This window comes from Acanthochromis polyacanthus, chromosome 16 (assembly GCF_021347895.1).
Source record: "Acanthochromis polyacanthus isolate Apoly-LR-REF ecotype Palm Island chromosome 16, KAUST_Apoly_ChrSc, whole genome shotgun sequence".
In the NCBI taxonomy this organism is placed as follows: domain Eukaryota; kingdom Metazoa; phylum Chordata; class Actinopteri; family Pomacentridae; genus Acanthochromis; species Acanthochromis polyacanthus.
The window spans coordinates 28,614,958-28,632,613 of NC_067128.1; the positions used below are offsets into that span (position 1 = coordinate 28,614,958).

At 39.7% G+C, this 17,656-nt stretch overlaps 1 protein-coding gene across 2 annotated transcripts; it reads right to left on the reverse strand.

Moving 5' to 3' along the window:
• Positions 1–363: 363 nt before the first annotated feature.
• LOC110957799 (histone deacetylase 2) lies at positions 364–17,656 on the reverse strand. 2 transcript variants are annotated; one of them, XM_051960710.1, is made up of 14 exons: positions 17,473–17,656; positions 14,375–14,487; positions 14,177–14,294; positions 13,780–13,854; positions 11,324–11,462; positions 11,010–11,151; positions 10,618–10,710; positions 9,416–9,524; positions 9,182–9,322; positions 6,011–6,119; positions 3,871–4,001; positions 2,902–3,057; positions 2,745–2,802; positions 364–766 (listed from the first exon to the last, which is right to left on the reverse strand). In XM_051960710.1, the coding sequence occupies exons 1-14, from the start codon at positions 17,525–17,527 to the stop codon at positions 736–738; spliced, it is 1,470 nt and encodes a 489-aa protein (XP_051816670.1). In that variant the 5' UTR covers positions 17,528–17,656; the 3' UTR covers positions 364–735. The 2 variants fall into 2 exon arrangements, with proteins under 2 accessions (XP_051816670.1, XP_051816669.1); XM_051960709.1 differs by having other exon boundaries at positions 364–769.

Consider the following 17,656-nt stretch of genomic DNA (forward strand, 5'->3'; position numbering starts at 1 on the left):
TTTCTTTCTTTCTTTCTCAAACAACAACTAGCAACTGAGTGCTGAAACAATTCCTTTTGTTTTTTTTTTTTTAAAGATGCTACTTTCAACGCGCACATCATACCAGCGACGGTCTAAACGATAAATGCCAACTGAGAGGTAATTTCCTAGCTACTAATATGCCGAATTAACCAGAATTAAGTATTCCTGTTGGATCCCACTTATACTATGCTTTAAAGTATACTGAACCTCATAAAAAACAGACTTCCAACACATATTTATGCTAACACGCTTTTCGCACCTGCGTCTGTTTTGCTCGAGTTCATTCATTAGGTCACACCGCCCCCATGTGGCCGACCACTGTCATTACACAAACAACACAAAAACAGTATAAAAGCTTTTATTGACAAATGTAAAATATCCAAAAAATTTAACTTTGACATCATTGTAGGTTCATCTACGGCTTCACCCACAGTATTTATTTATTTTTGTCTAAAAACAAAACACGCTGATGTTTCCTTCAGAAGATCGAGCACATTGGAATCACATGGTTTCAAAGAGTATCAAAGGAATGCAAGTCTGGCAAAATTCAAGTGGTGGATTCAAGACAGCCACTGATGCATTACACAAAAGAGACAGTTCACAAGAGATTTACAAGTAGAAAACGGAGAGTTGTAATAAATATAATGCTTCTGACGGCGTTTCAGTGAAGACCCTTGAGGGCGACAGCACCAGTTGAAGTCGATACAGAAGATTTCAGGCACTGCTGGTCTGCTCAGTCTTCACACTGCTGGGAAAATGAGTTTAACATGATTAAAAATTAATCATCTTAAATGTATTTCTGACAATGTTATCATTAAATAATAACACTTTTGTACACTTGGAATTGCTATTGGCTATTTCCGAGAGGCCGCAGTGTAAACTAGGTTCATATCAAACTTCTGAAGTCATTCAAGCCCTTGCCAAAAAAAGTTCACCCAAAGCTGATCAAGCCCATCAGTGGTAAATCTGTCTGTATTTTTGCAGTACACCGGAGTTCTTAATGTGCTTTCTGTGGAAATCCCAAGCTATTGCATTGGCATCGTCAGCAATAGAGACTAGTAGTGGTAGTATGGTGGAGGAGCCTTTGATGGGAAACAGGGAGAGTATCCAAGAAAGGTTTCTGATGCTACCAATAAAAAAGAAACTCAGATTACAGTCTAAAAAGAAAAGATTCAACAGACATGATGTTTCATAAGTACACATCAACAGCGTTTAATTATTTTAACAAAGGGAGACCAAAGTTTCCACTGACTTGGAAATTGGATTTTTTTTGTCCAATTATGGTTTCCATGACAAAGAGTAAACTTTAATGCTCCAGGTGTCCAGATAGCTCAACTGGTTGAGCAGGCCACCCATAAACAGGGGCTGTCGTCCCTGACGCAGCGACCTAGGTTTGATTCCAGCTCATGGCCCTTTTTGCTGCAAGTCTTCTCATCATTCTCCTCCATACTTTTCTGTCTGTCTCTCTACTAACCTGTGCAAAAAGGCCAAAAAAACCAAACAATTGTAACCCTCCTGTTGTCCTCATTTACAGACACCAAAAAATATTGTTTCCTTGTCTGAAAAAATCCAAAAATTCAGCAAAAAAATTCCCCAAATTTCTGAAAATTTGCAAAACCCTCAGGAGGAAAATTCCAATAATTCCTTAAAAGTTTCCCTTAAATGTTTATTATACAGCCCTTTGTTTCAGCAGCTGCTGTTTTAAAGCGCTTTAGAAATGAAGTTGAGTTAAAAGTTTAATTTAAAAAAATCACCCTAATTTGGTAGGATAATTCTTGCAAATATTTTCAAAAAATTTGTAAAAATCTTCTCAAAAAATCCTAAAAATATCAAAAGTGATTACATATATATCAGTAAAACGGCTGATATTTTCTTTAAGAACATTTTTCACATTTTTCTCCCCACCAAAAAATGTTCAAAGATTTCCCAAAAATGTTGAAAATGTGGACATCAGAAGTTTCATTGTGAAATTTTTTTTTTTTTCCACATTTTCAAACTTTAAAACGAATCCATTTTGATCCATAGGAAAACACAAGGGTTAAAAAAAAAAACTAATGCTCAAACTTTCCACTTTGTGCCTGAACACATGTAAAAAGTTGACTGGAAGCATATACAACGCTAGTCAACCCGTTTTCTCCATTTTCAAAAACTTGGTTTTTAGGTTTATTTAAAGCATGACTGTAGAAAAGTAATGGAGCTCGTCTAGTGCATGTTAAAGTCTGATACTACTGATAAAATGCACTCAGTCCCTGGATCTTAAAAGTAGGTGAGAACATTAACAATAAAAGCACTCATAGCACAGTACTTTGCCAAGGCTAATCAGTCTTTGTGTGATTACAGACAGATAAGTCCTAATAGGCCGCAGCGTTAATTTGAAGTAGGATCATAATCATTTGATCGTCAGCAGGCAGTAGAGTTCACTTGTTGTCATAGTTACAGTGACGCCGTGCTGCTATCTCACAATGATACAGAAATCTTTAACAAATCTGTGGATCCACACTTTTAGCTGCATCACTGCCAAAATCTAATCACTTGGTCCTTGTGTCATTTCTGACCTTCCCTGACAATTTCATCCAAATCCTTTGGTCTGTTTTTCCGTAATGTTGCTAACAGACAGACAAACGTATGCCAATTGTCTCTTAACTCCGCTGCGTGCCTTGGCAGAATAACTACGTCTGTCCTAAACACATTAAAACAGCTGTTTAACAAGTAAGATGTGTCACCTTTTAGAGTCAGTCTTCTCAGTGCTGCTGTCCTTCGTCTTCTCTTCCTCTTTTATATCTGGAGTGACATGAAGGAAACAAACACCATATTAATCACGTCCAGCGTCGTTCCATTATTGTCGATGAAATGCTTGTGTTCAGGTTCGGATCAACCAACCGGCTTTCTTCTCCTCTCCTTCCTTCTTGTCCTCGTCCACTCTGGGTCTCTTGGCTCCCTTCTTGTGATTGGCTGCGTTCCTCCGGCCTCCCTCCCCCTCGTCCTCGGAGTCGGAGAACTCTTCATCGCAGGCTATCCTCTTATCGGTGGCACGAACTGCAATCACACATTAAAGTGCTCTTATGAGGGCCACTCCTTCAGGACAGCCTGGAGATACCCTCTGTCTGCGATGCCTGAGGACACGCTCAGAGGATTTGGATTTGAAGAGACCTCACATACCATCATTCTTTCAATTTACTGCACGGTTGTAAGAATGTCAGTCTCACACTTGTTCACTTTATAGCTGGTAATTGTTGCTTGACAGTTACATTATTATGCCATAAATACAGTAGGAATGTTTTATCCGGCTTGTTTTAGAAGGTCATATATTATTATTACCATTTCAAATTATATTAGAGATGTAATATATTTTCTTGGCACTGTGTAGTAAAAACAACATCCTCTTATAGCAGAACTGTTGCCTCATCAAAACAACAGACTTTGCGGCAGATTTGGGTCAGCGAAAACCAAACAAGATGGTGTTTACCTGCAAGCTTTCAGCATCTTATTGTAAATATTTACTTCAGTTCAATTCAGCAAAGGTACCAAAGACACTTGCTGATATTGTGCAGGCATAGCTGGGAACACGAAAGACAAATGGAAAGCTAAATGTTTTTATTTCACATAGGATATGGCCCCACATGGCAGGGTCGTAGCTGGTGCATCGGGTCATTTTATGATTCCTGACGTAACAAGGTAACAAACACGCTGAACGCTTCAAGCTTAATCTTGTGAAAGATAAAAGAAAAAGTTCTGTGTTGGTAGAAATGCCCATCAGGAAAGTAATGATTTCATCATCTCAGTGAATTAGCAGTAAACTTTTTCATGCTCCTGTTTACTGCATAGAAAATGAGTGATGCTGGGTCTTACTGGACAAGCGTTTGTCAGGATCCTCCGTGTCCTCGTCCATGGTGTCTTCTGGGATGGCGTCCTCTGGGATGGCCTGCATCTGAACTCCAGGAGCATGAGGAAGCATTCGAAGGTTCTCAAACAGCCGCTGCCTGAAAAGTCACACACAGAAGGTTTTGGCATATTAAACTACAGCAACCTCCTACACTTTACCGGGGCCGTACCAATATTTAAATGTTGCAGCTAATCAGAAAGGCATATACATAAAGTTACAGTGCACTTATCTGCATTTCATTTTCTTCATTAATGACAATCACTCTGTTAATACAGCACCTTTTGTACAGCTGAGAGCAATTCAAAGTGCCATATAGATGGAAAACAGGTTAAGAAGACCCATTAAATGTTAAAGTAATAATAAAAGAATCTGAGACCAAAGTACATAAGAAACAAAAATGCTGGACAAGTAACCGATAAACCAGTAATAATAATAATTTGTATTATTATTATTATATCAATATTACCTAAAACGTAAAGAAACAAACAAAAAAAACAAGATAAAGATAGATAAAAGACAACATCAAATACCACAAAATAATGTTCATTTATGCATATTCAACACTCACCAACACTTCGTTGTTTTACTGTAATGTTTCACTGTGCGTGTTGCTTTGTTTAACTTTCAGAAGTCTGACTTAGATCTAGATCTGTTTTGCTTTAGAGCCCTGAGGGGAAAAAAAAACCTAGAATAATATGGACTTCCCCACCATCACAGACACACTAATTAAAACAGTCCCAAACGGTACAAATGACCTTTGATAGCTTGTAGGAATACAGCTATAAAGTCTCTCTAAAGAACGAGCATCTATAAGTTCAGCTTATTCCAGTGGTGAAGTGAATAGTGCTGGCTTCTCCAGTTTAAGAAACTTCCAGAGCTCCTCTGTGATCTGATGCTGTGGTTACTAGGGATGTGCGCGACTAGTCGTTTAATCGTTTAACCGCCTACTCATTTATTAAACGTTTAGTATTATTACTAGTCGGTTAAACGCTCGTGTCCACCGACCACACCCCCCCCCCCCGACCGGGCGCCGACACGCAGCTCTACGCTCGGGCGTGCGCCGCACGCTCCTCCCGTCTGGGCTACCTGGTTGATCCTGCCAGTAGCATATGCTTGTCTCTTTTTTCAAGCAAAGCATCGGCTCCAGCATGTGCTGCTCGTGGACTGTCATGGCGCACTGACCCGCTGCCGTTACGCACAGACGCAGCGGCACTTTCTGTCTCAGTGGACGACGGAACATCTTCATCAGAGGGTGAATATTCCTCTTCAGAATATGAGTAAGTCATTACTTGACAAAGTACTTTGTCAGTGTAGACCAGACCTCTTGGTATGGTGAGTTTTCTCACTCTAAAATGTGCCGTCTTGCGCTCTGATACGCTCCGACGGCGAGTCTCGTCTCCTCGGTTTTCAAACTCTGTAAACTCCAAAACTTTGAATGAAAACACGCCCACAACTGATGCTCAAATTGAAGTTCCAGATGTCCGCCATCTCCTGGTGTACAGTACATGAGGCACACGAGGCAGTATATTTGAAGCTATGGCTTGTTATGTTCAGCAATGTTGCGACTTTGGCGCTTAAAGGGTTAAATTGCAAGTTTTCCGAACCGACTAGTCGCCAATAAAATTAGCGACTAGTCGGTTAGGAAATTAGTCGAAATTCCCATCCCTAGTGGTTACTAACACTGATCCCAGCTAGGAACACTCTATATCTGTGCGGCTTAGAAAGCAAGACCTTATAAATGAGCACAGAGGTATTCTAAAGCTCAGTGGATGTCAGTGATTACGTCCAACCTCTGACAGACGTCTGCAGTAATGAATCCAATTGCACTGTGACAAGAGGTGGAAGCTGCAGCAGCATACAGACTATCTCCATAATCCAATTTAGACTGAATGGTTCTGTTTTCAAAGGAGTAACAAGCTGCCGTTTGGCCATCAAATCCAAATGTCCAACATGAATGTTTTTTGGACAATCTGTCATCTAGCCAGATTTTAATTATTTATAATGGTGATATAAATAGAACCATATGTTTGCATCCGTAAAGACAACAATCATCCTTCACACTTGTGAATCACATTGGAATTTAGTTAGGAGCTAAATTTAACGTACTTGATCTTGTCCATGTACTCGTGAGTGTTCTGGTTGGTCATGTTGGAGGGACTGATGTGCAGCTTGAAGTCTGGACCGAAGTACTCGAAGTAGTCGTTGTATGGCAGCTCTGCAATAGAAACATCATGGGAAAGAGTAAGCAAACCGTAACAAAGTGAGCCGAGATGAACACAGCTGGAGAAGATTTACGCTCCAGAGATAAAACTAAGTGTCAAATTATCAGTCGTTTGGAATGAAAAAGCAGCACTAACACACCTGTTAATATGATTTACTTGGGCTTTATAACCTGCACTGATCCTCACTGAAAGGCAGGATGAATTGAAATGAGTGGGGAGTTCAGTTAATGTCCTGAAATCCCATTAAGAGAACTGCTAGCCCATTCGACAGCCTCTGATTACATCCCCTCTCTTTATGTTGCACACACTCAGTGGAACAGACAGTCTGCTGATTCAGCTCCCTGGAAGGAAAGGTAGGAAAGCAGGCCGCTCCTTTCCAGAGGTGAAGTCATATAACATTAACCAGATACCTCATCACCTCCACCCTCCATCTACACAAGGCTGCACACACACACACACATTATACATTCAATCACCGGCTTCACCGTTAGAAATGCTCCACCTGTTCTACACCAGGATGTGGTCGATAAGTTTAAAACTTTTTGCTAGTTTCCATTCGGTGTTGTTATATCTATGAAGACACTATACACAAAGAATGAATGATCTCAATTTAAGGGCTCCAAATTGGATAAACAAGACCAATAAATATTATTTTGTTCTATGAGTTAACATGATGTAGTGTGTTAAACATCTGGCATTATGTATAGCTACGCCAGGTTCAGACTAAATGTTATCAGTCTGAAATAAAGATATTAGGTGTTGGGACCTAAAGCTGGTGTTGGGCACAACTCTTGATGATTTTACCCCCTGCATCCAACATAATAGTCTTTCACATCTTTTCACCAAGTTATGGCAAAAATGTTTGACTTGATAATCACTTGCCCAATTTGACAAAGGGACCATCTCGTCTTCATGGCACCCAGATTACATAGGAGTGATTCCAGTCAGGTCAGTGGATTCTCTCTTCCACATATCTGGCCTCTTGGCCAGTTGCAAACCTAGAGGTCAGAATCCACAAGAGACTTTCCAGGCATGACAGTCAGAGTTTTTAGGTTGTAAAATGGGGTGACAATCTCATAATGTGGATGATTTTGATTTGACATGCCATCTGCTTTTCAGAGGAATCACGCAGATTGTGTCACTAAATAAATGGCAACAGCACTGTCTAAACTTTCCTTCTTCACCCCCAACTGAGCAAAAACTAATTGGTTGTGACACAGAATGACAATCTTTGGACACACTACACATTTCTAAGTGTAACAGAACAGCGGTGAGACACTGTAAATGTAGACAGTTGATACTAATGATAAATTTATGTGCGCTCTGTCACAACTGAAAAGTTTACGCCACAGTACTGAATTAATAGTTTCTGTCCAGGTTGTTTTCACTTTATACATTGACAAATATGATAAATAATCTAGCCTGAGGTGCAATGGAGTGCATTTTAAGACTCTCATTGTAGCAATGTGTGGGATTAGTTGTGGCTGCGCATTTCAAAGTAGTTATTTAACTATGTCTGGAAGTATATTACCAGTTATGTTTATCCATAAATGTTGCAACTTAAGAGGAGACAGTTCTCATTTCCATTTTCTGGGTGTTTTAATTTCACAAACCACCACTACTGTGCAAGCATTTGTGCAGGTAAGAACTATGTGGAATAATGTGATTGTTCTCTTTCTCCGAAGTAAAGACGAAGAACATGATTTGGTAATCACGTAGTTTGGTAATTATCTAGTTGGTCATAAAGGATGAAAACTCAACAAGCATCGAAGGAGTGGAGATCTGAATGACCACCTCTGGTCAGAACTCTCAGAAGTTCAACTACATCTATTTAAAGAATTGGGATTCAGATCGGGAGTTATAACACTCCTATACCATTATACTTCTTCCTTGTCAACACCTGGCACATTCATTTACCACAATGCAAAACAACTGCTGTGGAGCTACAATCTGATGAGGTAGCTTGGAGTCTCTAGCTTGAAGCACAGAAGTAGGAACGGCCTAAAGTGGTCTCCATGTTATCAGATTTCAGATTTTTTTCAGCCCCAGCTGACATTGACTTCACATAGCTTGTTATGAAGACACAACACAGTTTACACAACTTTTCTAGAACTTCTTTCACACATGGAGAAGTTCTCCCAAACAGTGGCAGTTTGTGTGTTTGCTTTGGCTGTCTTGATTTTCACTTTTTACTTTATTCCTATAAAACACAGACATTTTTAGCAACGCTACCTGTGGAAAAAGTGAAGTAATTGACCAAAGAAACGTAGTGTTGAGGACTCATCTACTGCCTGGGAAGGAAAGCGTTTCCCTATAAGGCTCCTAAACCAACAAGACTTGCGACTGGTCCATCACCATCCAGCTTCACAACAACACAGTTAATTTTGCCATTGTTTACATTGTACTTCTGGGCCGCTGTGTTCTTTCTCCTTCTTGTGTGTTTAAACATGTTGGGATTTTTTTGGTGGCTGCGCTCAGACAATCTGCTCCTGCTTTTCGTCCTGTCTCCTCCTCTTCAGTCTCATTTGATTGGAAGAGCACCCAAACGAAGGTCCAATGCAGTGACATCAATCATCTTCTCATCTATTTAAAAGTGCTGTCAAAACCTCATCGGTTGACAGCTGGTGTGTGTGGTAGACAGCTTGCCTCTTTGTTTGCTATACAGGTTTACTATTTTGTGAGACACTTGAGTTAGTTTTAAAGACTGTTCTTTGAAAAAATTTGTAGCTTGGAAAACAGACATGGATAGGGGTGCTACTCATATTTACATCTTTAATTTTGGACAGAGTGTAGGCAAGGCTCAGCAGGATCAGAGTAGGAACTTTTGTTTTATTAAGACAGACTAGTTAAGTGAGGTCCGAACTTCTGGTAGAAGTGCTCCTTATGTTTATATAAATATATTTCCTCTAAGTAACATCCTCTACTCTCAGTTCCAGCTTTCGTATAATCTGTGCTGTATAATTTTGTTAGCCACCTACTTTTATTAAATTCAAGATTTTGTTCACCATTTGGCTGTTTCATTTGCTACTTCCCTTTCCCCTAATGAGTGACTAACCATCAGGGATGTCTGTGTCCAGAGCCACGGCTGTCTCATAGGTCCAGCAGCGGGCCACGTTGCGGATGGTGTATCCTCCCCCACCCAGCATGAGCAGTGGGAGGTTGAAGGACTTCATGTACTCCACACACTTGGCATGCCCTGGCGGGAACAAGAAGCACAATTCAACACTCGCTGTATGATTTATGACCCCCATTCATCATTCATTTGGTATCATGTATTGTGCATCTGTACCGCGGATGGTGAGGTTAAAGCAGCCGAGTCGGTCTCCTGAGAGGGAGTCTGCACCGCACTGAAGAACCACAGCGCTGGGCTGGTACATCTCCATCACTTTGGCCATTACCTGCAGGACCACAGCAGCAGAAAAACACACTCAGGAATGGTTGAAAAATACTATGTATCACTGCTGTCAACTCACTGACATCCTATTGTACTTGCCTATGCCCACTGTGACATGAAGATATTCCCCAGAACTGAGAAAAACAACTACCAACTTGTGGTATAGTCACATTTCTGTGCTTTTGTGTCGTTCTAAAGAAGTTTTGAATAAATATGCAAATGTTTTTCACCCCTACAAGTGTGTCCCTGTGTCAGTGTCCTAAAGGGCCATTATGCTCGGTCAGAACTGCTTTCAGCTGCTTGGCTGGATCGTTTCGGACACTCTGAAAGCTGCATTTATAGATTTTCTGGCCCATTTGAGGCAGCAAATAAACCTTCAATACAATATCTGACACAAAATTGTTATGGTGAACACATTAGCAAACAGTTATCTACTTTCAGTAAACTTGGAGAAACATCAGCAATCATTTGGATTTGTGTTTCTGAACCCTCTGTAAATAAAAGGCCAATTTTCACTCTCGTTTTAGTTTTGTTTTAAGTTTCCTCCATCTTCTAAGAATAATCTGACTCTGGTCACTTACTACTGCAGTAGGTTTCTCAGCTAATGGCTAATTTTGACGGCCTACCGTTTGGTGCTGAGCAAGTAGTGTACGGTGGCCTGATTAAGGCCTGCTGGTCGAGAACTTCTTGTTGCTGCTGCAAATAGCAGCAGAGTTTGTGTACCAGTGAGCTCAAAGATGCTAAAAGCTCAGTTCAGCTCAGAGACAGCAACTGTTTGTGGGTTTCTAGTGACAATATCTTTAAAAAGCGGATAGCAGTGTTAAAAGAAATGTACTGCACAGCGCAGCTTTTAGTCTCCAAACTAAGCTTACATATAATTATAATGATATAATATGATATATATAAACAGTAATGTGCAGTTAAAGTTATCGTCAAGGTCATTCAGATATAAAAGTTTCAGCTTCTGACCAAAGGTGACTGCTGTCTTTGATGAGAAATGCATAAATCAGCTTCTGTGCATTTTGAAAAGGTCAATACTACACGCCGTGGAATAATAAAAGAAGTTTCGACATATTTGTGATCACATTTATACTCACAGGCTTGAAGATTTGCTCGTATGACTCATCATCAATGCCATCCCGCAGTGGGAAGTTGACAGCGTAATATTTGCCTTTCCCAGCTCCAATATCCTAAAGTAGAACACAGAGTATCAGATCACTGAATAATGCAACAGATACACAGGCTTCATCAGTTCATGCATCCAAATGTTGGCTGCAGCAAATCAACAAGACCGCTGTGCATTTTCATGAATAAAAAATATAAATCAAAATTCAGACAAATGCAGAAGGTGTTGTTTTATTACATTTATATCATTTGCGTCTACTTCAATGCAGAAGAACTTCCCACTCCAATGATCTGATGTTTGTCTGTTTACATTTAAAAATGATGAATTCTGCAAGTATGAGCGAGGATGAAGGCTGAGGCTCACCCTGAGGTCTCCAGTTCCAGGGAAGTACTCCCCATATTTATGGAAGGACACAGTCATGACTCTGTCTGTGGTGTAGAAGGCCTCCTCCACTCCATCTCCATGGTGGATGTCTATGTCAATATACAGCACCCTCTGGTGGTACCTGGGAGAAAGGGACACCAAAGACAGGGCTAGGATGAATACAAAAGGAAAACCCCTAGGAAATCAGGACTTGGAGATTACATTTCTGCTCTGCTAAAGAATAGTCTTTAGTTAACATTCCTTTACTGCATTTTCACACAAAAAAACGTGAAAAAAACGGAAAATTCTCTCACTTGAGTAGCTCCAGGATGGCCAGCACAATGTCGTTGACGTAACAGAACCCAGAGGCTTCAGACTTCTTTGCGTGGTGGAGTCCTCCTGCCCAGTTCACTGCGATGTCCGTCTGCTGTCGGTTCAGTTTCACAGAACCAGCTGTGCACAATCAAAAACAAGTTTGATTTGGTTGCATTTAAAAAAAACCACACATTTGACTAATATTAACAATGTGGCTGACTTGTCTAAGCCTGATAAGTTGGCGATAAGGCTGACTTCCTTTCTGAAGAATTTATAAAAGGAGCCAGTTAGCTAATCAGTTATGCTTCCTCATTTAAAGCATAAATCAGCTTTTACAGTAAGTAAAAGGGCCCTATAGCAGCAGTTATAGCAATTTCATTAATAGTTTTCTGTTCGTGCCATATTCACTGGTATGAAGTTAGGACGATGAAGCTGGAAAAATGTGAAGTCACTCATTTTCCTGCACCAGTTAGGATTTCGCAACATCTGAATCAAAGTTTGATCACAGTTGTGGGTATGTTTGTTGATGTCTGGCCACTATAAATCACAAAAGATAAAATCCCACCCACAGCGTCTAAAAAGCTAATTATCAGCATAGAACTCCTAACAGATAATCACCAAACGTACAATTCTCTTCTTTTTTTTCCCACAGAATTTAATTATCTATTATCATTTATTGTTCAAAACATCAATTAGCAACACCAGATTTTTACTGGCCTTCATCTTTAATATCAGACATTCTCACAAGCCATAGAAAAATGTTTGCTGTAACACGCTGATGTTAAGGTTTGGACTGCAGCTATCGATTATTTTAGTAATCGAGTAGTCTATCCATTAGTCTGGCAATAAATCGAGTAATCAGACTCTGTGCTAGGCCGTGCATTACAGCATCAAAAGCAGAAGTAAAACAGAACTGTACTGCAAAAGAGAAATAAGCATCCTGGTAGAATATGGACAGACATCTGCAGTGTGTTGTATAGACATATATACGTAGTACAGATGTATTGTACATATATAGTACAGTACAGGGGTATTCCACTAAAACTCAAATCCATGGGAACAAAACACATATTTAGTTGATGATGCAGAACTCCCATAAATATGTTTTTATGTTTGGTCCATTTAAACTGCTGGCACTGCAGCTGATAGAACACAAATAAGAAAACTGACTATTTATTAGCATTTATAGAGAATAGTCAATCAGTAACATTAGTTCCACTTTGATTTGGCCACAAATTAAAGTGATTTATTTAATTATGAGACAATGTCAGACATACATGTACACCCCCTGTCAAAAGTTTGGAGACGGGTTCCCATTCAAATGAACGAGAACCCGTCTCAAAACTTTCGACAGGGGGTGTACTTCAGTACAATATCATGTTTGAATATGTGAAGTTTTATTGTGCAGCTGTCTGTTAGAAACAATTAGCTGCACTGATCGGTAAAATTAATATATTATGCACGTTTAACAGTTTTCTACCAGCATTCTTGTCTTGCAGAATTTCCAGACATAAATTTTTATGTTCCTCATTAAAACAACCTGTTCGCGATCGGTTCATTTTGTGTGGAAAACCAGTCAAATGAAGCGTAAAGCACTCCCGTTTGTGTGGAAGAGTTTAAAGCAGAAAGTCTGAGTTAATGAAGAAAGTTGATAAACACCTTCATAACTGTTAATTGTGACTGAGGTTTTAGTTTTTGTCGAGCTGACTGACACGAAGAAAGCCTGACTATGTCAAACTGCTTTTGTAGTTCAGCCTCTGATCTGCTAAACCAACGTGTCAACACGAGAAAAGCTGCAGCGTTTAAAACAAAGGCGTTCCATCAAACAGTAAAAGTAGTACATAGTGGATTAAACAAAGTCTCAATTCAGAGAATTTTACGTTGAGGAATTTTACTAATTGAATTACTCTAACAACTTGAGGAATCGTTTCAGCCCTTGTTAAGGTAAAGCTACAGTATGTAAAATACAAATATGTGGTTTAAGAAGAGAGAAATTTTCTCTGTGCAGACAATGTAATGCAACACAGCAGAGGTTTCTTCCATCAGGACAAGAACATGGATGGTAGATGAAGCAGGGATTCTAAACTGTCCACAGAGTTCAATGTGTGACTCATTTCTAACTTGTATCAACATGTGATCTGCATCTGAATGATGCCATCTGATACATGGATATTTGCACTCTCATTACTGTGACCACAACTGGATGCAACTGAGCCTGTCTCAATATGGAAATTAGTCAGACAGATTTGTCAACAACCACAAAGTATCCACGTCAAAGGAAGCAATGCTGCTGTATTTTGTTCTATTGCCGAGCTAACATCACTTCTACCACCTGGAGATATTTGAACAGGTTTGCTTGCGTTCTCCAGAAGAGATAGAGTTAGGTGCTGGGCATTTATTTTTCTAGCAAAGTCTTTCATTTTTTATCAATGTAACCCATCTCCTTCTAACTTACCGGCAGAGCCTCCAGCGGACAGTTGGCAGAACTCAAACAAGCCATCAAACACAGGACAGTCCTCCCCAACGTTGACTGTAAAATTACAAAAACAACAAATAATTACATTCAATTCACGACAATGAACAAAGCAGGAGACATGCTTTGTTTTGAGTGTTCAAAGTTCCTACTGCAGAACTTTCAATGCCTTTTTATACCCAGACAGGGTGTTTTAACAACCTAAAAGTTTACTGCCTCCTGATTTGACAGGGTTGATTTGCAGGAACTTCAAATAGAGCAGCTTAGCAATTACTTTTAGTAGGATCAATAAAAATAGGATGACAGTGGAGCTTCTCACACTCTCCAAGACACAAATTCAGAAATTCTTTCATTTCCTAAAGAAGCCACGACAACTTACACCGCTGCATCTGCTTGCTGAACTCGGACATGTTGTCTGGCCGTATGGATCGCAGGAACTTGATGTAGTCGTCGCTGTGGTATTTTGTCATCTCCTCTGCAGTGGCTTTGTGTGGTCTCTGAAAAACAAAACAAACTAGTTAGGTGGAAACTGGGCCAGACCACGAGATTAACGAACTTAAAGTTGTTGAAAACATACATAGATCTCCATTTTCCTGTACAGTCCATAGTTGAGAAGCAGGTTGTGAGTCATCCGGATGCGGTGCGGTTTCATGGGATGCCCTTGCCCATAGTAGTAATTTCCGACATCACCTGCAAAGTCAGTTGGCGTGAGTTAAAGATCACATTTCCAGGGTTGACGATACAAATAAAAATAAATATTACAATATGCTTGACTGAACATCCCCAAAAAAATGGGGACGTGACATTTTAGGGGAAACTGGTGAGCTCCTAAATGTGTTAGTCTTCAGAAATTATAATCTGCAGTGTGGATATGGTAGCCTGAGGGAGGCAACATTGTTTACTTCACCTTCATGAGAACGAAAATAAATAAAACATTTTTTATGTTTGGTTTGACATGAGACGTCCTTGGTACAGTACTCCCAAACGAGAAGTCGATTTCTGTCTGCGTATGCTCACTCTTCGAACAAAACTTTATGAGCTTGAATTACACCCAGAATTTTGCTGAATGTCATTTTTTTCTCCATACCAAGCTGCGAACATTATGCACTGTAACAACTTGATGAAAATCCTGGTGGCATCTAGTTTAAATGCACAATAATGATGTTGTATCACTACATCATCATTACTGTGATATCCCATATTTTCATTGCATTTGCTATGAATTCCCATGTCTTCAAGGTGGGTTATCGGTGATCAATACATCATGAAATTGTGTACTAGCAGACAAAATATCAACTGGACTCATTCAGCTGCATATCCAAAGCATCCATGTTTCACAAAAAGGAATATCGACACAGTTCTCGTTTCTTTACTCCTCTGTAACAGTAAATTTGGCTTCTGAACACCACAAGACATCTTTAGTGTTGGGAGAGATAAAAGTGACTTTTCTTTTTTACATTTTTCTGACATTATTAATCAAACAATTCATCAGGTAATCAAAAAAATAATCTACAGATCAATCATCATTGAAAATAACAGCTGTAACTCTAATAACAGCATGGCTAAACACTGTGTTTTTAATAGTTTTTGGAGCATCAATAAGATATCTAAGGCTATGACACAAACACACACCCACAAAAAAACAAAACACTTGTTAGTAAAGTCAATACTGGTTCGTCTTTCCATAGCTTCCGTTTAGAAAATATTGAGAACACTGTAGGTCCGAAACATTTCCATCTATTCCAAACTGAAATTTGAAAAAATGCAATGAGCAAATTGCAATGGTCGAAATTTAGTGCGACTCTTAAAAGATTAGATTACAGTGATAATTCAATTTTATTTAAACCAAGCAGACTTTCAGCAGCTGGATGTGCTCGCCCATTGGCTTATTCCATCCCAAAACACCAAATATTCAGGAAGGTGGTTGCAGCACCATCTTCAATTTTACTGTGGGTGCTGGTGGTGATCATGATAAAAATGCTTTGTGTGCAAAATTACAGGCTTATACTCCCAATAATTTTTGAGTTATGGCATTTTCAAATTTTAATAATTCAGGCCAAAATGCCCTCCCCCCAATCCTCGCCTGGAATTTTTAGGTTTTAAAATGCTTACATCTCTGCTTCTGGGCATCACAGAGACTTGAATTTTTTTCTCCAAGCTCTCTACATGTTGGTGATGTCCTAGAAACAACACAGGAGAAGTCTCTACAGAGCAGGGGGGCTTGCCAAAAATGTATAAATTATTTGTAAAAACCAAAATACTGGGAGTAGATGCATGTAATTTTGCACATAAAGTGTTTTTTTAATCATGATCTCCCACCACTATCTTCCAAAGCCAAATTGAAAATGGTGCTGCAACCCCCATCTGTGAATTCAGACGGAATTGGTCCATTGAGTAACATATACTATGTGGTTCTAGCATTAATGCTGTAGTTCAACTGTCATCAGCCTGGTCTCATTTTTAAAGAACCACATCATTTTGTATTTCGCAGCACATCTGATCCAGCATTTGAACTTTTGTGTCTATAATTGTACAAATTCATACCTCCTCCTTATGAGATGGTCACGCTTTTGATGCAGTCTTATGTAAAAAAACAAAACAAAAAACAATTCTCTCAAGTGTAAAATATTGAACAAAAGCTTGATAAATTATATCACAAGTAAAATTACAATATCTGTCAGAAAAATTGCAATTACAGATATTTTCCCCATATCATTCGGCCATAAAATAATGCCAATCTTATTTTTGAAGGTGTTAAAATGGGTTGTTGTGACTGGTGGAAAACACACAAGTAAAATAAAAACACTAAAATATGGCAGCTTTTAGTCATTCATTAAAAACATTAAGAAAGAAAGTGACTGTTGTGTGACAGACTTGTGCTGCAGTGTATGTCAGATGAATGAAGGACTACGTGCCAACGAACAAGCAGCTGAGTTCCTGAAAAACTCAATATTAAGTGAATATAAACAACTCTATCCGTGCCAGCCCATTGTGATGCCATCAAGTGACACTTTCTGGCGCTACTCCACGTTAAATTAAGAGGAGAAGCCAGCTCAGCAGATAATTTGATTAATTAAGTCCTCATTGACTTGAAGTGTTGAGTGTAAAAATAAGGAATCCTCGGGGACAGACACTGTTAGTGGGTCAGGACGGAGAAACTGCTCATCTGGGCTCCAACACGAACCAAACAATTAGGCCTGGAGCACATTGTGAGCGAAATAGTTGCACACTTTGAGTTTCACTATTGAAAGTTCAACTTCAGGATTAGTTTCACATAAATATTTCACGTTCAGTCACGATCACAGATATATCTCGGTTCCTTGTTCGCAGCTTGAATTAAGGCCCAAACAATGATGATAATGAGTGGGGGTGTTAGGTTCATTCGTTTTGCTAATTAACGTTAATATTAATGCAAACGGAGCATTTTTACGTTCTTGTGTTGAATGAATATGCTAAGGGATGGTAGCTACACACGTATTTAACAGTTAACAAACACGCTGGGAAGAGTTAATACTGTGGAGCCCATTCAAACGATGGTTATTAACGCTAGCAGCGGTTAGCTAGCTGGTGTTCAACGCTACACGTCCACCAGCAGCAGCAGCGGTGGAGCTAACGGCTAACGCTAGCCGGACGGATGCTTTCAGTTTGGGCTCACACGCTCAGGATGTTCCGTACCGTCGTAGTAGTAGCAGACCTTCTTCTTGGTCCCACCCGCTGTCGTGTAAGCCATGTTCAGAGCAGATTCGCCCACAAAAGTCGGTCTGGATATTTTATCTTCGACAGACGGAGAACTGGATGGACGGCATCAACACAGTGGAGTACTCGGCGGAGGGTTTGTGGAGATGGGAGGCGCAACTGG